Consider the following 25,373-nt stretch of genomic DNA (forward strand, 5'->3'; position numbering starts at 1 on the left):
AACCACAACAGCAGTACAAAATTTACTTCAGATGTTGGCTGAATTTCAAACAAATTAGCTGATCTTTCCTTGGCTGGTTATATCAAAAGTTTTCAGTTGAGTTAGCTGAATGCAGTTTTAACTTGGTTTAATGATCTTGTTTCTTGGTCAGGCTTCTAATATTATGACCAGGAACAAATTAAGTGGACTGTTGACATGCTATTTGATAATTAAGTGTGACTGACTTTGTTTTAAGGCTTTGAGAAAGTGCTTCTGGGTAGGTACCACGTACTCATCGGATATTCTACCCCTAAGCAGCGATACGTATTGTTTTGTTCCATTTTGAAAGATGAGTGAGCCAGTGTAACTACAGGTACATAAGATTTTAGATCCCATGTTTGAGTTGGGTAGAGGATGCCGTCGGGCACTGTGTCTGCCTTTGAACCAACAAATATATAAAAATATAAATTAATAAAGTTATTAAATAAACATTAGTTTTCACCAAAAGTAGCATCTATCGATTTACTCAAGTTATCCAATTACGAATTACATAAAATACAATATTTGCTATATTTAGAAACAAGATCTTATCGAATATTCTAGACCATCTGTCGGCTTGCCCATAAAATTCTGTACAGCAACATAAGATGTTGAGTGTACAAATTTAACCCTTTCAAATTCCACAGCAACAGACCGTAGGCGTTGCTCGTTTGAAACGAGAGTGTGAATTTGACCCCCGTAGAACTTTCCGCGTTGCGAGTGAAAGTTTTAATTTGCTGGTTATGAACAGTCAGCGTATTATGCATGTTAAGGATTTTGTTTGAGTACAGTTAAAAACAAAAATGATTTAACGATTGCGACGTACATTTTGTTTTCATTTCCAAGTAACTTTATCCGCAATATATTTTTTATTTATTGTTACTTTGATTTTAACTTTGAATTGTTAATTTTCGTATTGTCTGCTCCTAATATTAAATAAATATTCATGTTGTATCACATGCAACTTTAAATAAATAATTGAATATCAAAAATATATAAGCTGTTGACATAAGGCATATGACACACGTTGACGAAATAGCAACTAATAATTGATTCAAGTTTCACACTTTTAAAACTTATAAAGATTGAAATTGTCTTTGAAAACTAGCTTACAGCCTTCACAAAATATCTGGATAAGTACAGATAATGCTAAAAGCAAAACATATTGTAAAGCTAGATATAAATACCACTCAGGCACAACTGGAATAAACAAATTCGTAACTATAAATTTATTTAATTTTTTTGCTGACCCTACGAATGAAATATCAGGAATCCCCTTCAATATACGGCGAGACGTGATTAATACGAGTTGTTTGCAGTTCAGTGAAAAATGTTAACTTCGCAAAGTTTTCACCTTAATATATGTAGTCATCTTTGCATTTTAAATTCCCCAAGCCTCGCTATATGGTAGAGAGACTATTTAATTTTAATATTAAAGCAATTTTCTCATCTTGGCATTATTTATTTTGACAGCGTTTGAATAAAACGTTTTTGAATTTAGTTTGAGATTTTCAGCTGGAGTGACGGATTAAGACATTGTTGTCAGTTCGTGATACAAAATATGACATCCATCTTGCTGGTCTGCTAAGACATTGGTTCTTACATTTGATTAACCATTTAAATATGAATCACCAATTCACCTAAATATCCAATTCAATTATTTCCGACAAAGGGTTAATACGTTTTTCAAGAGCTAAAGTAATATACCCAAAACAATATGGATTTATACAAAAATGAACGTATATTTCCTAATGAATAGTAAAGAGATGTTAAATTAAATTTAAATCTACCACCAGCTCGAAATGTAAACTCAGTAGTTAGTCTTTTTCGCCAAACTCAAACAATAATATCAGATTAAAAACAAATGTTTGACACCATTTTTAGTTCAATTAGACGCAATCTTCACAGAATTCCTAAATAGTCAAACACCCACTTGTTAGCATTGTTTTTTCAAATAAATTTTATCATGTCGTGATTATCAAATCAAATACATGTTTCCGCTCACATTTCTGGACAAGTGTTAGTACAGTCTTTTTCTGATCTCACACTAAATTTTCATGATAATCATCTGTAGTTAAAAAGTGAAAACTCACTTTAGAAAGAGTGAGGATATTGCACATTTAGTAAAATATAAAAAAAAAAATAATAATAAATAGCACAAAATATGAATCATACAAAGTCCGACGAGTTTATGGACATAAAAATATTATTTATATTTTCAAAATGGCATCTGTATCATATTTCTGCTGCTCGCTTCCGGAAATGACGTGAAGGATGGATCTTGTTTTGTTACTTTCCTTTGTATTTTAATGGGGATACTTGGATAGTGGAGGAAATGGGGCTTTATAAGAATAATGATTTTTCAGCGTTGTGTTGTGAAAGTTCCAGCTATTTTGACCAATTAATAATGGTGATCACTGATCCTTGGATAACTAGTTGCTGGGTATATTCGGGTACCATCACATGTGTTTAATTAAAAAGAGTAATATTCTGTAAATGTCCTTGTTTCTCTTCAATATAAATTTTGGAGCTTCCATCACACTGTCTAGTATCTTTAGTTATGCCCACGTTTGTCGTGTATCTTTTGCACTATAACTTCCTTTGCAGATAGCCTCGTCTTTGAGATTGACTAACGTAGCCAAAATTCAGAACCCAATCCACCAAAGCCGCAGCCTGACATCCTCTGGGATACATCTTTGGGATTTCCATCAATTCTAGAAAGAAAAGTGTTTTTAAAATCTCGTAAATATAAAAATAAATTCTAATACATATTTATCTATTATTTCATCATTGAGAAACATTGCTGATTTAATTTGATATCCATCTCCTTAACGTACATAGGTTTTACTGTTTTTTAATCTAACACTTAAAGTTACATAACGCAGATTAAATTTCTACATACTGTTGTCAAGATTTATGAAACTTAAATGAACATAAATTATTGCACAGACATTAAATTATTTTTGGATAGCGCTGCTGATTGGCTAAAAAAAATTCAGACCCAATATTTCAGTTCGGGTCAAGAAATATACAAAAAAGAAAAAGTATAATATAGCAAAATTGTGCACATATAGAATATTTTAACACTCAATTCAACCTCAAAAACATCTACATATAAGTTGAAATTCTTCAATGTAAAAATCTACCGAATAAACCATCTTTATTCGTCGCCTGTTCTCACGTTCCATATGACCGTCATTTCCTATCTGTCAATGAAGACATCAATTATTCTAGCACGTTTTCAGAATAACTATGGAACTCTCGTTCTCTAGTAAGGCTTCATTTTAAAGACAACGTTTATGAAATATTCGTTGTTTTTCGCACAATACACCGGTAATTATTTAAACGGTATATACTGAGTTTCTTGCTAGTTTTTCTAGCTAGAATATAAAAGTCTATTTTAGTAAATTATACTTTGATAAAATATTCATATAAAATATTAGTAAAGTTTTATATTTCACTTACCCTCTAACTTGGTACCTTTTCAGTAATTTAATACGATGTATGACGTAACCAATACGTAAATTATGTTCCAACATGATTATTTATTATATGAACCATTTTAGTAGGTTTTATTTTTCTAAAATGTTTAATAGTGATGGTACAAAACGAAGAGATGGAACTAAATAGAAAATTAATTAGTTAAATGATGATACCAAATACAAGTATAATATAAAGTATGATAAATAAAATTAGTATTTGTAACAACATAATCAATACAATACATACATACACACACATACACTCACACAAACACCTACATCACACTCGTCTCACACAAACACACATGCACTTTGTAATAATTCTTAATTTCAGTTATCTTTGTTTTTATTATATTATATTTTTTCTCTTTAACTTTATTTATATTAATTAAAAGTTTGTTTATTCTTTACTTGCTTATATAACACATGATGTTACGGAAGAGAGGGTCCCTCTGATACGAGTATGTATCATGTTCACTAGGGAGACCCAACCTTAAATATGCTATGTATACTGTGGGAAAGAATAGAGAATTAAGAAAAAAAAATGTCTAGAATATGAGAAACTTATTTTGACGAAAGAGAAGGTATCTTCGAATACAAGGTTTTCGGGAACTAAGAGGCTCAGTCACCAATCGAACCAGAACCATACTAAGTGTTTAGTGGCAGGATATATACCACGACCACCCTTACAAGCTTGCACAAAAGCCAAATAAAATAAGTAAGATCTATTGCTTTAGGTTTATCATATATTTATTAATTTAAAACTTTATAATACGTATCACAATTTTATAAACCGGTATAAATAATATCAAAGAGAACTTCATTGAACTTATCCCAAGTATTATATTTAAAAAAAAAATAGACTGATAATTAAGAGGAAGAACTACAATCGTTTTAAATTGAAATAACATTTGTACAAATAATTTGACGACCTCCGAGGTCGAGTAGTGTGTACACCGGTTTTCATGGGTACGCCACTCCGAGGTCTCGGTTTCGAGTCGATGTAGAAAAAGTTCAATAATTTTCTATGTTGTCTTGGGTCTGGGTGTTTGTGGTACCGTCGTTACTTCTGATTTGCCATAACACAAGTGCTTTAGCTACTTACATTGGGATCAGAGTAATGTATGTGATGTTGTCCAATATTTATTTATTTATTATTATTATTATTTATAACAATGAACAGTGGAAATCAGACATATCCTCAGCATTATATATTAAAAGCAGGTACATTATACCATGAATATAAACACAAACGTTGTATAATAATAACAGTTACTTTATGTACATTAACACGAAGTTTGTATTAATAAAATAAAAATATGTTTTAAAAACAAAACCACAGCATGTTTTAAACAGTAACACACACCCCGTTATGAAAGTTGAGGGAGACTCGTCAAATAGCAGGTGTTGTGGACAAACGCGTCCGGATTGACGTAGGAAATGTTACGTCCTATACTAATTAGTGTTGAACAAACAAACATACAAAAACGCAAACAGCCGCTTTGTCGCGGGGTTTCGCGTGACGTAATGAGATATTGTCGTCAGAGATTTCGTTTGTGGCAGTTCAAATTTCGACATATTAAAAGTTAGGAATATATGAAGCGTAATTTAATTTTATATTTTTCGCTTGAATTTCAAACGCAATATTAAATGTTAGAGGTATTTATATTCCACGTTCATAAATATACATGATACGTTTTACTATAACAAGTTTTAAATTTCGAATTTTGATTAAACATTCCATTAAAAAACATTACATTAAAAACAATTACTGTCATAATAATAAGTTGTAACACTCAAATTAAAATAATTATATGTTTTTGGGGTCGGTATGCTTTATTAATTAATCTTAATTAAACTTTAAATGGAATAACATTCAATACAATTCTTAGTCAACTCAACTCAATGTCAAAGTCAAAGTCAAAGTCAAAAATCTTTATTCAATATAGAAGTGTTTACACTTGCTTATTGATTGTCAAAAATCTACCACCGGTTCGGAATTTAGCACCTCGGACCTGAGAAGAACCGGCGAAAGAAACTCAGCGGGATATATATATATATTTTTTTTTTTAACCTTAAATTCAACTAAAAGCCATTAAGTTTTTAGTTGTGCCGACAGGGCTCAGATTATTTCGCCAGTGTCACGTAGGATGGAATGGAATATCATAAAAAAAAATACATCCGTGACAGATGACAGTGACATACACATTTTTTTTAGTATTCCAACTGATGGTGAGTGGTCAAGAATAGACATTGGCAATCCCGGAAATACTAAGTACCCCATACATCGTCAATACTTAACAAGGAGTCTACTAGTATTACGTACTAATCTCGACCGAACCGTTAGTGACAAATCTTATCTATAATAATACTAATATTACAAATGAGAACGTAACTCTGCCGGTCAGTCTGTTGCTGCTTCACGGACAAACTACTGAACCGAATTTTATAAAATTTGAAATTAGGCAAGCTTGAACTCGAAGAAAGGATATAGGAAAGGCTACTTTTTATGCCTAACATCTTAAGACCAACCCCTAAAACGAGGACGAAACTAATTACTAGAAACCAACAAAATAACATCTGATTTAAATCAAACTTGTCCATCATTTAATACCGTTAACACGTCTAAATAATACATACAAGTATAAATGCATAAAACTCGATCGGACGATGCGATAAACGAAGCCAGCCGTCCATTTCGTGGGATTACTTAGGTTAAGTATTCTTATTTATACTGCAGTATCTGTCCGGTACCGGCCAGGAGATTGCGAATGAAATATTGAAATGTATTGAATCTAACAGTCCATGAAACTTCGACTGATAAACGGTGGACCAACTCGATGCTGAAAACCGTACGTTACATTCTGTCGGTGGACAGAATGCTGACAAACATATATTTTGTCGTCTCATAGGAATTCTTTAAACATTTAAATTAATGCACATTTTTTTGATGAAAATGCATTCTCTGAGCGCGATGCGGTAGAATTTTTGAAGTGATAACTTCTTATGGGAGGGTAAACCGTTTCGTTATATAACGCGTTACGGTCAGACAGATTGGCGCCGTAACACGTTACGTAACGAAGCGGTTATACTAATATATAACCTTTCCTTACATTATCATATACATAAAATGTAAGTAATAACCTAAGTTTTCTCAAGTTAAACAATATAAATATTAAATAGTTCAACTTAGACTAATTTAAGTTATCACTTCTGTCGGGTGTCGCGAGACGCACAGGTATTCAATTTTTTTTCTGAATCCTTGGCAATAATAATGTAAAAATTTATGATGATCGGTCTGTTCAAAGTACGGACGTGAAAGCTTAATAAGTCCGTCTGGGTGGATCAATCCACTCATCATGTATTCTACCTCCAAACAACAATACTCAGTTCCCGTTTGAAGGCTTAATGAGCTAGTATTACAGGCACAAGGGACATAACATCTTAGCTGCCAAAGTTGGCGCCACATTGTTTTTTTTTAAGGAGTGGCTAATATTTCTTACGGCGCCAATGTCCATCGGCGATAAGGACCATTTATCATCAGGTAGAAAATGTAATCGCCAACCTATTTCAAAAAAGAAAATAAGACCAATAATGCAACTGACAGTAGCAGTTAGGATTATTTTGGCAACACAAACAAAACTGGCCGCGAATCTAGTATGAATTCAAAAATGAAATCTTTGCATCTGACAGTGTTGAGATATCGACACATCGGACACATTTCGATTCCGTTCAATTCACAAAATGGCCGCATCCTTATTTATGCAGCTTATTCCAGCGTCGAGAGCTGTTCACAACAGCTTTATTCGTCGAATGATATTTTACAGCGAAATAAAAATAATAAAATAAAACGAATACAAAAAACAATGTATTTATTTTTAACGATTAACAAGAGGCAAAATATATACAGGCAAGTAAGTTTTTCCAAGTACCTTCGAATCACAGTTTCATATTAATTTTACGTTAGCTTAACAATGTCTATGTTGAAGAATGAAGAACTTGCATGAAAATATATAGTTACAATTTTATACGGACAATAACATTACATTGGACAACAGAGTACATCAGAGTACCTTAAATTGAGTAAGTAAACTTCTCCTTGTGGTTAGAACACGTAAATTTTAATTGACGATTGCGAACAAGCACTTTTGAGGTTTCGTGTTCTAAATTTATAATTTTGTTTATAATTCATCTTTTGTACACGCCGTAAGATATCTGCATGTGGTACTTCAACTTCAAACCTCAAGAGCTGACCTTTGACCAGCAATGGGATATTAAAAGACCTTTTTATGTTATTTGTAAGCGGACTAGCGAATGACCTGATGGTAAATAGCTGCCGCCCATAAACATTGAGGCTGTTAGAGATAATTCCTTCTAGCACCGATGTAGCACCGAAATGTAAGTTATGACGTCATATCCCTTTGTACCAGTAGTGAGATTGTCTCACTCCAACCACACATAAAAGGAACAACTTAATTCCCAAGGTTGGTGGCGAATGGCGGCGTAAGTAATTGTTATTAGATTTTCAACGTCATTGTCTATGGTAGGCGGTGACCACTTACTATCAGGTCACCCATTGATATGACGGCCTACTAAAATCATAAAAAAATATACCCAGAGGATCTAGCTCTAAGCCCTATCAAGTGATTTTGCTTTAAAGCTGCATTGTAGGCAAGAGTCGGAAACTAAATGACCTAACTGATCTTTAACAGAAACAGCAGACACATATTCAATTAATCCAAGCGTTGGCAACATAAGTATCGGACTTGACTTAATGGGCTCGTATGTCGCAGCATCGCGATCCAATTGATATTTCAATACGTCCCAAAAATCCAACGTTTTAAGTACGCCTCTAGTTTTCAAATGGGATTATTTTCGAAGTGAAACTTCTGTAAACACAATGAGTGTTGTTTCAAGGTTAAATTTGAATTTTACAGGCAATATAAAGTTTCGATAAAAGCTTCTTAAATATATATATATATATATATAGCTTTGTATAATTTTAAATAAACCAATAACTGGATAATAATTACTTGTAAATTTTATAAGGGAAGATAAATATGACAATTTTATTCCAATATACAATTAGGCTCAACTATAAAAACAAGTTTTACCGCACCATGAAAACTTGGATGTTTTTGAACATCAAGGACGGTTAATCATAACGAAACTTCGACTATTATGTCAAGCGGTTACAGATGATTGCCAAAAAGTAGCCGAGTTTCTGGATTAGCTGCCGATTTATGTAGCGTTGACGGTAATGTCTTGGATAATATTCCGGACGTTTCACGCAACAATTGATTTCGAAGTTTAACGTTGCTGTTTTATTTTTATAAACAATGTATTTACCATGTATTTTTTATCATAGTAGCTTACACTATGCAACACACACACACACTTAGATAAAAATAGAATAACAATTAAAAAATATGTTTTTTTTAATGGGACGATATATGAAATTTCTCCATTACCGCCAAAACAGTAATACATTGTGTTAATGTGAAGCGGAGATTCTGAAATGGAAAATTGGAATAACCTAGAGTAACTATAGGCACAAACAGAGGCATATTACAGTAGCAGCGACTGTCTCATTGGTCTAGGAGCATACATATTAGGCCACAGATCCCTGGATTTAAGCCCTAGGTCGGGCCGATGAATAATTATTGAGTTTTTCTGTCAAATAATTCTCAATCACCGCACGAAGTCGAGCCGAGCTGACCCAGTGGTTAGAACACGTGAATCTTAACCGATGATTTCGGGTTCAAACCCAGGCAGGCACCACTGAATTTACATGTGCTTAATTTGTTTATAATTCATCTCGTGCTCGGCGGTGAAGGAAAACATCGTGAGGAAACCTGCATGTGTCTAATTTCAACGAAATTCTGCCACATGTGTATTCCACCAACCCGCATTGGAGCAGCGTGGTGGAATATGCTCCATAACTTCTCCTCAACGGGAGAGGAGGCCTTAGCCCAGCAGTGGGAAATTTACAGGCTGATTATGTATGTTATGTATGCACGAAGTCTGGAAGTTGGTAGTGTGTCCCGTGCCTTGGAAAGCACGTTAAGACGTTGGTTTTGCGCCTGAACTCTACGGTCGTGTCGGATTTGTCGTCTCATCGGATTATAAAAGAGAAAGAATATAAAGTACAGCTGTAATTACGCATACCCTTGTACTCTGTAATATGTCCTGCTTAGTTGAATGACCTCCCTTGAGGTTCGCCGCCGTGACCAAAATCGGTTAGGACGACATCATCTCAGTTACAGTGTCGCGCATGTGAAAACTTCGATTACGATTCACTTAAAACTCGACTGGAACATCTCTTATACAGGATGTCACTTTTTCCTTTGCAACTAAAATTAGTAAACAACCTGTTCAAGCAGTAAGCCTCACTAAATCAAATCAAATCAAATCAAAAATCTTTATTCAATATAGAAGTGTTTACACTTGCTTATTGATTGTCAAAAATCTACCACCGGTTCGGAATTTAGCACCTCGGACCTGAGAAGAACCGGCGAAAGAAACTCAGCGGGATATATATATATATATTTTTTTGTTATTTAACTAAAAACGCGTAATTAACTACCGTTGGTAACAAGTCCCGTTTTAGAGGTCAGAATTGAGTTTCCAAGTTACAATCGTGTGTGAAAATGAACAAAGTTATATAATAAAAAACTCGTTCAACAAAATGTTCTGTTTGTGATTTGGAAAAGATTTTTTTTCGCTTTCGTTTGTTAAATTTTCTTAGTAAATGTCATTAAAAGTTTTGTTTTTTTTTTTAAGGTTCAAAATGTAATACGTTATCAAGAGCCTCATTGTTATATAATAACAGATCCATCTGAACCTTGTTTCAGTATGGATGAGGATTATATTTTGTGGAATATATCATTAATGACGAACTCCGTGGTCGAGTAGTGTGTACACCGGTTTTCATGGGTACGCCACTCCGAGGTCCCGGGTTCGATTCCCGACCGAGTCGATGTAGAAAAAAAGTTCAATAATTTGTCTTGGGTCTGGGTGTTTGTGGTACCGTCGTTACTTCTGATTTACCACAACACAAGTACTTTAGCTACTTACATTGGGATCAGAGTAATGTATGTGATGTTGTCCAATATTTAAAAATTTAAAAAAAAATTGCATCCTTGGAAATCTCTTGTATAATACCCGACTTCTTAGAAAATTACTATTAATATAAATGAAGAAGTAACAGTTTCCGTTAAAACTTTTAATTAAATAATTAACTTTTGATGTCATTGTACCACTGACTGTAAGAAATATTAGAGCGCCAAACCACCACAAACCTTGGAAGCTAAGATTTTATATCCTTTGTGCCTGTAAGTACACTGGCTCACTCACCCTACAGACTGAAACACAGAAGTACTAGGTACTATCGCTTACACTAAACCCTATCACCAACTTGATGTTTTGATTCCTATATAAGGTGCTGACCAGGAGGCTAATTGCAACTAAAGACGATTCAACTCTAATTATGTCAGAATTTTGCAAAAATAAAATTTTATAAAGCTAATATTATTAACTGCTAAGTTATTTATATCTCTAATAACAATTTGTGTTTGGATTATGAAAAAAAACATAAAACTTAAAAGATTGATAAGAATGACTCAAAATGAATTAGATTCGATAAATAAACGATTTTATATCGTCAATCGACCATTCAGTTCCCTTTTCCTCTTTATAAAAATGGCATCTTATAATAGACAAACAAAACAATTTAGATATATTTTGTTCTTGGTACAAAATAACCATTAGGACCAAATAAGCAATCATCCGGAATCCTCTTTATATTTACAAACAAATATATACATCTAAATGTTAAGAATTTTTCTATCTAGTTACTGTAATCTACTGCGTTAATTATTTCACAGAACACCCCCTTAGAATGTGGACAGTCAGGTATTACTTAAAAACATTATATTGTTTCAAAGCAACACAACAAACAATACAATTATGATTAAGTTATCTTTTAATATCAGTCACTTAGACTAATGAAAGAGAAATCGTTCTCTTGAAATAAAAATAAATGTCTCGCAATTAGCGTAACGGCTTATTTTCTTCACTTAATATTTATAAAATTGTCTACTTCGTCTAGTAATCCGCTCGTACCAAAACTTCTGACAAAAGCATCTGAGTATAATTGGTGACAAATAATTTCGAAAACAATTCGAAAGTTAAACGACCTCTTACAAGCCACTTGCCTCCGCAAAATATAGTTACTTTTCAACTAAAACTCCCCTATAAATATCTGTCACATTCGACCTTTTAAAAACTATAGCAATAAAAAAGAAATATTCCTGAGAAGTTCACCCATAAAAGTGCAAGTCTGTAATTGGCCGACGTTTCGCCGAAAATTTATGTGACGTTCGGCGTTTTTCGGCAAAAGTCGGTCGTCTTCGGCAATCTTGATTTGAGAAGTTCTAGAGTCGAGTCTTGAAATTTATGGCTCGGAACCACCTTGAAGTATTTTATGATAGGTCCAACATGGATATGAATATCTAATAGGAAATTGCTTAGAATTATAAACTTATGTTATTTTAATTTTAGAAGATTTTATCTTTTTCCATTTTATGTTGTTTTTGCAGCAATCAATAAATCCAGACAATATATCTGAGAAATAGTCATTTCAATTCTATCCAGCAGTACACTCATTAAGTAAATTATTATTCCATAAAAATAGACTTTTCTATTCAAATCAGGGAATCTGTAAAATAAAATAATTGTAATGCTAAACATTCCAAATTCGAAAAAGGCGAAATCTTGTTTGTTTGAAGTGTTAAATAAAATATAAATTGAATATTGTCCCGTAAACTCCAAACTCGAAATGTATTACAAATATAATTGTGAAAGGTTTAACAATATTACGGCTGTAATCTGTAATCCTCCGGGTCCGGAACGGACAAGAGGTCAACTGACCTAAGTTTATTTAATTTGGGATGGAAATCCGTTGTTTGAAACTGAATTTCATCCAATGATATCTTGAACTTGAGTAGCAGCAAAATGGAAAGATTTCCGGCATCATACACATCGATTTTTGAAAAGCCTTTTGTGTCTATATTTATTATGCTACACTTTATATTATGGGTTAAAGTATCAAAACAATAAATTTGGGCTTAACTTTAAAATAACAGATAACACTAACTATATGGGAAGATCTTTCCATCTTTCCGAATTCGGATTTGAATTCAACCGTCAATAGGTAAGTATGTTCTTGAGTAATACAATTTAGTGTTATTATTTGTTCTTTAAATCTTTCATTCAAGCACATTTAATCTAGTTATAACTATAATTTGATTGTATTGTTGCGCCGAGATGGCCCAGTGGTTAGAACGCGTGCATCTTAACCGATGACTTCGGATTCAAGCCCAGGCAAGCACCACTGAATTTTCAAGTGCTTAATTTGTATTTATAATTCATCCCGTTCTCGGCGGTGAAGGAAAACATCGTGAGGACCCGCATTGGAGCAGCGTGGTGAAATATGCTCCAAACCTTCTTCCTCAAAGGGAGAGAAGGCCTTAGCCCAGCAGTGGGAAATTTACAGGCTGCTAATGTAATGTAATGTAATGTTAAACCAGATTAAAGGAAAAATTAACGGAGCTTAGTGTAACACGTGTGTGTCTCACAGATTTATTTCGCAACTTCGTCAAATTATGTTTAATTTACGTTTCTAACTTCTTCGAAGTTCGACTGATACCAAATTGAAATAATTTAATATCATTTAATAAGTTAAGTTACTTAAGATACCCTTAAAATTGACCGTTTGAGCTGAGGTGATTTCTTGGAAGGCGCTGAGTACTCTATTTTTTGTTATTCATCACTCTACAAAACTCATAAAACAGGAATGTAACATTGTAAGGATACCTACCGTTCTTTTGTAGTGAAACATCCCAACATTCTTCGTGATAAAATATATTTGTATCCTGTAGACATTTAAAGACGTATAACCTTTAAAATACTTTGCAAACTAAATAAAGTCTAAACACCTGTGATGGCTCAGTGGAAACAAGTGACCTTAACTAAATATCGATAGTTTCAAAATAAACGGTACTGAGTTTACGTATGCTTAATTTTTCGAAGTTTAGTGACGAATGAAAATTTGCCATATATCCTCAGACCCTTACTAGAGTAGCTTGAATTTGAATGCCTACGCCTATGCCTTTTGTCTAGTAGCTAGATATAACTATGTCTTGGGTTCAAACCCCAGGTCAGTCGATAAAAAGTTATGGGGTTTTTCTGTTGAATAAGTTTCTCTTATAGTACGAAATCTGGTAGTTGGAATATATACGCTCCATATAAGTAGATTTGGGCGTTAGAAAGCACGGAAGCCGTTGCTCCTGAGCCTGAAGATTTGCTGACAGGTTATGAGAGTAAGGTGATAGAGTGTGCACCAATGTTTGCCCACATTTGTGCACTATAATATTATGTCTTCGTAGTTAGCAAGTTCTTAAGATTAGCTGGCGTTGCTGAAATCGGTCAGGCCAACATCATCAATAATACGACCTCGTGGTCGAGTTGTGTTTACACCGGTTTTCATGGGTACGCCACTCCGAGGTTGCCGTAGTCGCCGTAGCCCATGTAGAAAATGTTTATTAGTTTGATTGAATGTCTGATTTTCCATAACACAAGTGCTTTAGCTACTTACAATGGGATCAGAGTAATGTATGTGATGTTGTCCAATATTTATTTATTTATTATAAGTGAAAATTAACTATTTTACAGCCGATTTCGCCCATAAACAGGCATTTATTGCCTTTTACTGTTTTGGGCCTAATTTTTTTTTATGCTATCGGTAGGCGGACGAGCACATGGGCCACCTGATGGTAAGTGGTCACCACCGCCTATAGACAATGGCGTTGTAAGAAATGTTAACCATTCATTGCATCACCAATGCGCCACCAACCTTGGGAACTAAGATGTTACGTCCCTTGTGCCTGTAGTTACACTGGCTCGCTCACCCTTCAAACCGGAACTCAACAATACTGAATACTGTTGTTTGGCGGTAGAATATCTGATGAGTGGATGGTACCTACCCAGACGGGCTTGCATAAAGCCCTACCACCAAGTAGTAATGATAATTTTATTTCATTACAATACTTCGTAAACAGTTTTCATGTCAAATATATCTCATGATAAAATAGTCTAATTTCCTCGCGAAATTTTAATATTGTTACCAAGTTCCGTGTTTTGATGTATGATGCCGAGTCACGAAATTATATATTAATTAACGTGTCGTGTTGCGGTATATTTAGCAACTTAAGCATTTAAAACGGCTGAAGTTTCGGCGCGATAAAACTTTTAATCTGCCATTAATGTAGTGCCAGCAACGAAATTTTACACGTTCAAAAAGATGTATGAAGAAACTTGGGTAGCGTCAGCATGAAATTTATTAAGACGATATTTTATTTTGATGACAATTTTTAGAGATTTTTTTTTTTTAAATGTTGGAAATTATATTTAGTTACTGTAAATTGTATTTTTTAAGGGAGATTTAATAAGAATAAAATTAGTTATGGTATGTGCACATTGCTATGTGATGTTGTATTCTAGTAACAATCTTGAATAAGTTTCAGCCATCAAAGAAAAACATTTGAATATTGTCCAATGAAATATCATAATCTTATTGTTAAAAAAATAAAAGCTCACAATCCCTGTAAAATCTTAAACAAAGTAAAGAAAAACCACCACACATGTGGCTGAATGTTATTAAAATTAGACACAAGACTCACGATGTTTTACTTCACCACGCACGAGATGAACTATAAACACAAATTAAGCACATGGAAATTCAGCGGTGCTTGCCTGGGCTTGAAACTACAATCATCGGTTAAGACGCATGCATTCTAACCACTTCGCCATCTCGGCTATATAAAAAATTACAATGCAATAAATACAAACAAACTTGTAGCCCCCTGCTTTCTGCTTGCGTACGGCACAGAGAACGTTTTTGGCCAATGTATTACGCATATATAATAAGATACCAGAAAATATAACCAATTTACCATTTAACAAATTGAAAAAGTTTATTAAGATAAAATTAATCAATAAATAAAGTATACTTCTTATAAAACGCTTGGATTTAGGCTTGGGTTCCAACGCAAGACTGATTGAACAATAATTATTAATACAAACATTTTATTTGAGAAAAGCAACTATGCGAGATTCTTGCTGTTTCTTCTCACCAGAGGCTGCTTTCCGAAACTGTGGTAGAGTTGAAATAAAATTGACGATTATAAAACGGTTTATTGCAAAATTTTCATGAATAACATATATATATATATATATATGTATATATTTGTTTTGATAAACTAAAATATCTATAGATCTTATTATAAATGTTACTTAACTTAGAATTTTTTAACAAATAGTAATAACAAATGTCAAGGTCAACATTTTGAAATGAAATTTGAAAATAGAATTCTTTTTTTTTTTAGTGCTTGTATGCTTGTAAACCTTCTTTTGAAGCATTGTAAGTAGATCAATCTCGATATTGAGTACAATGGTTATACGTTTCCAATGGATTTATTGTTTAAGACTATAGTCTTATTTTTTTTGTGGTACTATGTTTTGCGAACTGTACATAATCATAAGTTAACATCGCCATAAATCAATAGATATCATTAACAAGACTTGTTTGAACTTTCTTGAATATGTAATATATATTTCACAAAGCTCTTCAAATATATACAAACAGTTTCAAAGGGTTACATTAAATTTAAGTACATAGTTTAAAAGTCCATATAAAATATCGCAAGGAATATTGTAAGCGTTTAACGTACGATAAAATCAAAAATCCTCTTCTAAAAACCTCTTTATGTAATATATTATATTGTTTAGCTTCAATATTTTATAACTTTATTTTATATCCATTACTTATTTATATTTACAATGTATCAGTCTTTAATTACTTATTATTTATCATTCGAGAGGTTAGTACTTATGTATGTGTGTATGTCTTTGTTATAGAACTCCTAAACGACTGGATCGATTTTGGTAAAGTTTATGTTTGAGTGGATCCAATTTAAACCTAATGGAAACTGGTCTCTGGATACCGTTTTTTTTTTTAAATAAATTCAAACTATTCACCCGTACGGAGTCGAGACAGGGCAGTATCGCATACTATAGAATAGTACATACTTTGTTAACTCTAATGTGTACATTTAATTATGAATTCCAACTAAACTAAGTCTAGTTAGTCCAAAATCTTAGAAGTCTAGAAAGTGAGCTGTGATCCTGAACTCGTCTATCGAGACACGTTCTTGTAATTTAATATTACACTAGCTGTTTTTACGGCTTTGCTCGCGCAGTTTGACCCACTTCGTGCCTTGTATTGTCACGACGGTGTATACCGTACTAAAATAAAGTGTATTAGAGGTTATACTCTTGAAGTCCAAGATATTGTCAATTGACAAAGTATGGTTTATTTTAGATTTTTTTACGGCAAAGTTCATGTAGTTTTATATTTTTCTGTGAGGTGTCGTTCGCATGACATACTAAAACGGAAATATGTATGAATTAAAGTCTAAAATTTTATTATTAATAATTCTAGTTGTTTTTTTTTTACTGTTTTACTTTTGTAGGTTGACCTGTTTTTTTACTACAAGTATATTTAGTAAACTAATATCCTGTTAATCTCCCACTTCTGGGTTAAAGCTTCCTCTAACTTTTTGATAAGAAGGTTAAGTTAGAGTATAGGCAGATTCCCATCAGAAGCACATGAATTCAGTGGTGTATGCCTTGGATCTCAACTCAGAATCATCGATTATAACTCACGTTTTGTAACCACTGGTCCATCAGGGCTGCGCAAGTAATACAGTATACTGAAATAATGGGTATGAATCGTGGGAATATTAAGCTACAGTCATCTTAAGTATAAGATTTGTGTTGTTTGAGACGTAATGAACGTCTATAAATACTATTGAGTAAAATAAGGAGTACTAATAGCCCGTTAATGTTTTACTGCTGAGTAAAACCTCTTTTTAAAGATATTTGGTGTTTATTCCACTACACTCCAAGGCAGAATAATGCTCTCTACAGATGGTAGAAGTACGTTCAATACATATATGTTCTCTCAAGATGTTTTCTTTCACTGCAAACATAATACCTCTGTGATGATTATATCGTCCTGATCGATTTTGGCTACAATAGATCTCAAAGGACACCAGGCAACTACTCAGAGCATATTATAACGCACAAGTGCCCTCCCTTTTTCCACACTTTCATTATTCGATGAGACCAAATCTGACACGAGTGGAAATAGTTCAGGCGCAAGATCAATCGCTTAATGTGCTTTCTGAGACACGGTGGTGTACACATTTGACTGGAAAACCTAATAACTTTTAATCGGCCCAACTACGACTTTGTACCAAGGACCCCAGGATCTGTGGCCTTGTGCCCACGAGAACATCGAGGCTGTCAATAACTCAGTCATCTAGAATCGAACCTGTAATCGTTATTGTCATGAATTTGATGTAAAAAATATGTTGGACATGACGATTCGTCGAAATAATTATTGCAGAAACAAAATTGTTCGACGAAATATCGAATGACGGTTAACAAGACTTTGACTTGTTCAAATATTATTTACAAATTATATTTAAACGAAACCTTATTTGACCTTTGTTTAATTTGGTCGAAAACGATTGTGATGTAAGTCATTAGTATTGATTAATATCGGTTATGTTATATTCGAACGGTACGGAACAAATACCAAGATTTATGGTAGTAAGCAACCACAACCACATACGGAACCGGTATTAAGGAAAATAAGAAATAAAATAAATCTAGACTCTATTCTATGACAGTTGACCCAAGACTACTCCAGGTCGTAGGGCTTTGTGGGACTCAAAGGGTAGGTAGAATACACTCATCAAGGATTCTACTGCAAAATAGTAGTCAGTAATTTTGTGTTCCGGTTTGAAGGGTGAGTGAGCCAGTACAACAGGCACAACAAACATAAAATCGTTCTTCCCAAGGTTTGCTCATTATATATTTAAGAAATCCTTAATATTTCTTACAGCGCCATTGTCTATAGGCGGTGGTGACCTCTGACCATCATCATATATCAGTAAAAAAAAAAATAGACAGTAAGTCTGCTCAACAAGATATCCATTAACATTAGCAATCAAAACAATCGCTCAGCGTCTAAATTATTAATAATAAATAAATTAAAAGAAACATTTATAACTTGGATATGATACCTAACATTACCTACGGGTACTAAAAATACCTTCGGTCCTGTAACAAGTGTAACTCAAGGCGCAATCGACGCAACACCTTAGGTTGGAGACGCATTGGCGATGTAAGAAATGGTTAATATACCATACAGCGCCAATATCTTTTGACGGTGGTCACGGTAGGTGGTCAATTTATCTACCAACATATTTTATATAAAAAATACCATCAAATCAGTAGTTAAGCAGTTTCCCTCAATTCAACCAAGTTTGGGATTAAGTGGGCTTTAATCCGCCTCTTGTTTGTTGAGACACGTCCCAGTAACTCAATAACACGCTTGTGTAACAGAGACATAAACTTCAGTAGTAAAACAAATGGTTTCACAATATTAAATAAATAAAATCCTTGTTGGTTTACGGGGCTTTGTTTGTGAAATTTGTTGAATATATGCGATGTTAATCAACAGTTGTTTAATTTTCTCCTTTTACATTGATAATTATTTTTATTTCAAAGAGTATATAAAAGCAATTAATTACACCTGTAGGCTTAGAATCAAATTTACTTTTTTAAGTGAATTTCTGGTTTGTATGGTACAGCTACGTAGTTGATGATTATCATGTTATTAAAAATAAGGCTTGGGGCTGACCACTGCACTGGTCCAATGTACAATGGTGGATACATAGGACAGACTATCATCCACACAAGCAGTGTAGAATCCCATCATGATGATTTCCTTCCCGTATAAATTAAGCACATAAAATTTCAGTAATGCTTGCTCAGATTTTAAACTGCATCATCGTTTAAGACTCACGTATTCTAACCCAGTGGTTAGATCGCGAGTGGTTTTAAAACCGAGACGACCCAGTGGTCATCCCGATTTTTATCACTCTCATCAAGATAATATAATATCCGCGTCGTCTTATAATCTTTCACTCGTATGTCCCGATATTTTTTTTAATTTCGACAGACTTTGATAAGATTTTAACTTAAGAACTTAATTAAAACACGAGATTTTAGTCAAATCTTATTTAAATATTAATATTATGATCATAATAATAATCTCCTTGAAATTTATTCAGAGCAAATACGCAAGATTGATTAATCAGACAAGACAGTCGCACCAGACAGTCTGGCCGACCTTGTATTGAGTTGCGGCCAACCAGCTATTAGTTGCATAGTTCTGATATCACATGTCATGTGTCTAATGCAGAACACGCTACAGAATCGTTAAGGTTAAGTTATAGAATATTAGCGGATTTAATTAATTTAAATAAGTCATTATATTAATATTTCGTTTGTACATTAATTTGTTTATAATTCATCTCGTGCTCGGCGGTGAAGGAAAACATCGTGAGGAAACCTGCATGTGTCTAATTTCTACGAAATTCTGCCACATGTGTATTCCACCAACCCGCATTGGAGCAGCGTGGTGGAATATGCTCCATACCTTCTCCTCAACGGGAGAGGAGGCCTTAGCCCAGCAGTGGGAAATTTACAGGCTGATTATGTTATGTTATGTACATAAATACAATATGTTATGTACATAAATAATTTTTTATATACTATCACTAATTATCAAAATTTTAAGCACGGGTTCATTATATAACATACGCTATACATGGTGTTTAAAGTTATCAACTTTAAGGATCCCTTCCTTAATAGATGACTGAGCATGAAAGTCAGGAGACACAAGCAGACATTTTTAAAACTACGCGCTGCTTAACCCGCGTGAGATCAGTTAAGGTTATAAGGGTACACATATAAATATTTATTTACAATTTATTACGTCTGTCTATTGCTCTCACCAAATCACTGAACCGAATTTGATAAAATCGACCTGACGACCAACCGCTTAAATTCTATCGAGGCCACGGCAGATAACTAGTTTTATTATAAAGCAGCTTGTCAGTTTCAGTGCGTCAGATTAAATCTTATGTTTAAGGATAAGTAGTTTTCTAAAATAATTATTATAATTGATAAAGGCTGAAACTACTTTCAGATTCAATCAATTACAAGAAAAGTAAACCATCCGCTTTATAATATTGATATATGTAGAGACGTGTAATTTCAATTGAAAATATTTGTTCGATTCAATATACAATTAGACCACACTCCGTACCCGCACGATAAACACAGAAATGTTATTTCAGAAAAAAAGCTTAATTCCGTCGCTTGCTTTATTTTCTGTTTATTCTGTTAAATGGGATTTTGTAAAACCTGTTTAAATGTAATTCTATTACCGATACAAATTTATCTCATCTAATAAACACTTACGTTCGTTCTGTTTGTTCTCTCATTTCAAACACATACACTCAACCTTACATACAAATGTTGTCTATGTTGTGTTTATGTAAACATCGTATTATCTCCTGTCATTATTGATCTGATATACGAAGACACAATATTGTTGACACACATACGTTTTCAATTCATGTACTACGAGTTGTCGCCCGCAGCTTCACTTGAGTTTTAGAGGTTGGTCATCAAGTATTACTACATAGTAGGTATAAAACAAAGTCAAATCCCGCTGTCTGTCCGTCCCTCTGTATGCTTAGACCTTTAAAATTACGCAACGGATTTTGATGTGTTTTTTTTTTTAAGAAATAGAAATATTCAAGAGGAAAGTTTTTGTGTATAATAGATTCATAATATATTAGAGAAACACTGATCGTTTTAGAGTTTTTTATGTGACGTCGTAAATAAACAAATTTTTTGCGCTTACATTGCAAATGCTGGCTGAACCCTACGAGTTAGACCAAAATAATGTACAGTATTATACCGCTTAAAATACGTAGTCTATAAAAAAGTCCGAGATGGTCTATCTCTTAGGGATAACCCATAATAACAATTTTTTATCCTTTACCTTTTACGAGAAATATTGGCTCATTTATGAGGCAATTTTAAGCAATAAACCATTAATCCTTATCCAATTAAATACCTTGAGTAATGTACTCAAGTAATGTGCATTTAATAAAGATCAATATGTTAATTATAGCATGTAATTTAAATGAATATTTTTGAAGACATTACAGATTTAAATTGCGGTTTGTATTGTCTAATAACGAAAAGCTGTGAACGTTGTGTATCAAGACATTCTGAAGTATATTTAGTATCAGCATTGCAGCCGTGCGAAGCCGGGGTGGATCGCTAGTTAGTATAAAAATAATATATGAGCTTCCTTGAAATTCAAACTTGCTTCACACCGAATTTCATCAAATTCAGTTCAATGCTTTGGCCGTGAAAGAGACAGACAGACAGAGGTTCTTTCGTATTTATAATATTAGCATAGATAAGGCTTTAATTTTAAGATCTTTTATTTTCATATTTGTCATAAGTATAAAATAAACTTCTGAAATACTAAATGTAAACCTTGAGGTCACTATTTTTTTTTTTTAATTTAACATAGGACTTTCAAAGGGGTTAGAATCCTGTGCAAAAGAAGAATATCTTTCAAAAGAATATCAGAAATTCGAAGGCTTCACGAAATTAAGCAACAAAAATTTTTTGTACGCTGTTCTATATATATTGGCGAATACCAGTCAAAAATTCCTGCCATATTCAGGGTTGTTGGTAATTCGACATATTTCCGTTTAGAGGTAATAGGGGTGAATATTTGCGATAATTTAAACTAGCACATGTATCATTTACTCGGTGGTAGAGCTTTATGCAAAGCCCGTTTGGGAAAGTACCACCCAATTATCAGATATTCTACCTCCAAGGCACAAGGGTCATAATATCTTAGTTCCCAAGGTTGGTGGCGCATTGGCTGTGTAAGGAATGGTTAATATTTCTTACAGCGTTTATGGGCGGTGGTCACCACTTACCATCGAGTGGCCCATATTCTCGTCATACCAACCTATACCATAAAAAAAAATCATTTTTTAATCATCCCGTTTTTAGTTTTTTTTAAAATAAGTTAAAAATTAATTACTAATATAATTATGTAGACAAACAATTTAAATGATTTTAAGTACTACTACAATGTGGTAGCTTTTTGACAAACAATAAGCAAGTGTTCTATATCGTATAAAGAATTTTGACTTTCACTTTATCAAACACGAAACGAGACTAAAAACTCAAAAAAACATATTCTCTTTTTGAGGGAATTATCTGGATTTGAAGCCACACTCTCCGATAAATACTAAAACATTTTGTGCATAGGTCCTGGACCTATAAGGTAACCTAAATCTAAATGATACCAATGTAATGATATATAATGATATCAAGACCCCATAATGAAGCTCTCAAAGGTTAGATTGAAAATACAAAAGTGAGTTTCGACATAAATTACGCACACGATGAAATATTAGTAACACACATACATACATTGTAACGAATACATACAGCAATTCGAAATGCACACAGACATACATCCACGAATAAATACATTCATAAAAACTTACTCGAACACGCAAACATAAATATTATAATGACTCCACTCCAGTTCAGTCGTTTTATATAACAGATAGATTCATGTAATACCGACCTCGTTCTGATAAAGTAATACTGCGTCCATAGGATACAAATACCGTCCGTTTCTGCAGTTACCAGTACAAATACTGGCTCCGATGTTTTAAATAACTCCGATCCACCATTTAATTGAATGTGACATTCCGGGATCGGCGGGAATCCCAGGATTATTCGTTTTCGGTCGCTGCTGGCCGCGTTTGTTTTAAATAACGTTATTTTTCAATAGATTTCCAGTTATTTCCGGGAATGATAAGTAATTTAGTATCATTTGTTAGTTTTTCGACTTCATTTTAAACCACTTTTATGTTCGTTTCAGATTAAATCTTCTGCTTTTATAGGTAATACTAATGTGCAAAGTTTTGTAACATATAAACATACAAGATTACGCTCCGCGGTTTCGCTCGCGTTTTAGGTGTCGGTCACCAGGTGTGAAATATAAGAAACTAGCCTTATATACAGCTACTTTCTTGGAGTTCGGGCTTGCTTTATACCAAACCTTATCAAATTCAGTCCATTGGTTCGGCCGTGAAAGATCAACTGACAGACAAAGAAAGATGGACAGAAGAGTTACTTTCGAATTTATAATATCAGTATAGATTATACATATATTACTTATACAAATTATAGTGATATGTTTAACACATATATGTGAACGTATATGTTATTTATACATATGTGTAGGTATTTGTACACTGATGGCTACATAGTGCATTTATAAAATAAAAAATTATACGATAATTTATTATGTTGTCTGTACTTCTATCAATATAACTATAGACTCAAGTTACTAACACTCGAGGGCTGGAAGGTGTCTCTTAAGGAGATAAGCTTTCCTTTGTAAAACGTTTATTATTCATGTTTTATATGCGTAATAACATGATCACTGCGTTTATAATAAAACAAATAATATACTAAATACGTATATAGAATATTCTGCTTAGTAATTTTGTTACAGTATTTCAATATCAAAATGTAATTAAATTATTACTGTTATAATAAAATAAGTGAGGCCTTTACAAGCAATTTTCTATCGTCATCAGAAAAAAACATTTTTGATAAAAGCTCTATCATCTCTATATGATATATTTTTAAATATGAACCTTAATTTTTTAACGTCAAATTTAAAATTAGGAATTTAAACGCTTAACCTAATACTCTGTTTTATGACCATACTGACAATTCGCTGAATCGAGTCTACAAAAGCTTTTTCAACAATTACATTTTCATTAATTCGACTACACAAACAAAACTCAGCTGAAGCGTATCTGTTATCTTCATCCCTCAATCATAACTTATTAAAATTTTCTATGTCAGTGTTTAATTGGCCAGTATAAAAGGCCGTAGACTGAGATATTTAAGTTCCACTTTAGGCAAAATAAGTTATTAGTTTACCGAGAATTAACGCTAATTTTGTCTTGCACCTTAACTCTTTTAGGTAATGTCGGATTTCCATACCTTTTGGTTTATAAGTTAGAAAATGGAGAGTCCACCTGTCTAAAAAGTGTCGCGTTGAATGGGCGATATAGCAGAAATAGTTTAGAAGACCATCTTCGTATTCATATTCGTTTCATATTCTAACTTTTATTAATTTGTAATTTTGTTCGCAGATCATGCATCAGCACTGGCAGGGAATACCGCTCGCTTAAGATGCCGTATAGATGGCAAGTCGTGTGGTGAGATGCACAGTATAAAATGGTACAAAGCCGATACAAGAGTCTACGTATACTCTGCCTCTAAAGACGCGGCGATCAACCGACCTGAAGGAGATATGATGGACAGGTAAGGCATTATTTATTTTAAAAAGTCCAACTTTGCATTCAATTTTAAGACTATTTATATTAATACTACTAAATATTAGACATAGTTAATTCGAAATCAATACAATGAAACTTACTAAAAGAATTAGCAAAGTATACCACATACGTGTTGCTATATATTTTAATCAGGCACTAAATTACAGTAAGCATAGTAAAATCATTCCACGGTATTTGTCACTACACTCATATGATATCGATCGTATCGTTTTCATGCTGACTTTGAATTGAAATGTCGGAATGAATACTATTGAATTACAACTTTGATCTCTGTTTGAGGAGATGCCATTAAAATGTTTATAAAACGTGACATATCGATGTTCATTATATAATGTTACTGTGACATATCATATTTGAATACAAATGAAAATGTAGGAATAAATAATTCAGTGATATTTCAAAA

The 25,373-nt window shown here is 33.3% G+C and overlaps 1 protein-coding gene across 18 annotated transcripts in view; it reads left to right on the top strand.

Annotated features, from left to right (window-relative positions):
- Window positions 1-25,373, top strand: part of Nrm (neuromusculin) — a 395,440-nt gene that overhangs the window by 185,108 nt on the left and 184,959 nt on the right. For all 18 annotated transcript variants that reach the window (XR_010309700.1, XR_010309699.1, XR_010309701.1 and 15 more), the window contains exon 2: window positions 24,764-24,935. Coding sequence is in view for 15 of the 18 variants with exons in the window: in XM_064219245.1 (XP_064075315.1) it covers window positions 24,764-24,935 (172 nt within the window). In the remaining 3 variants the exon portion in view is untranslated. The remainder of the gene's footprint in view (window positions 1-24,763; window positions 24,936-25,373) is intronic.

Source organism: Vanessa tameamea, chromosome 27 (genome assembly GCF_037043105.1).
Source record: "Vanessa tameamea isolate UH-Manoa-2023 chromosome 27, ilVanTame1 primary haplotype, whole genome shotgun sequence".
NCBI lineage: Eukaryota > Metazoa > Arthropoda > Insecta > Lepidoptera > Nymphalidae > Vanessa > Vanessa tameamea.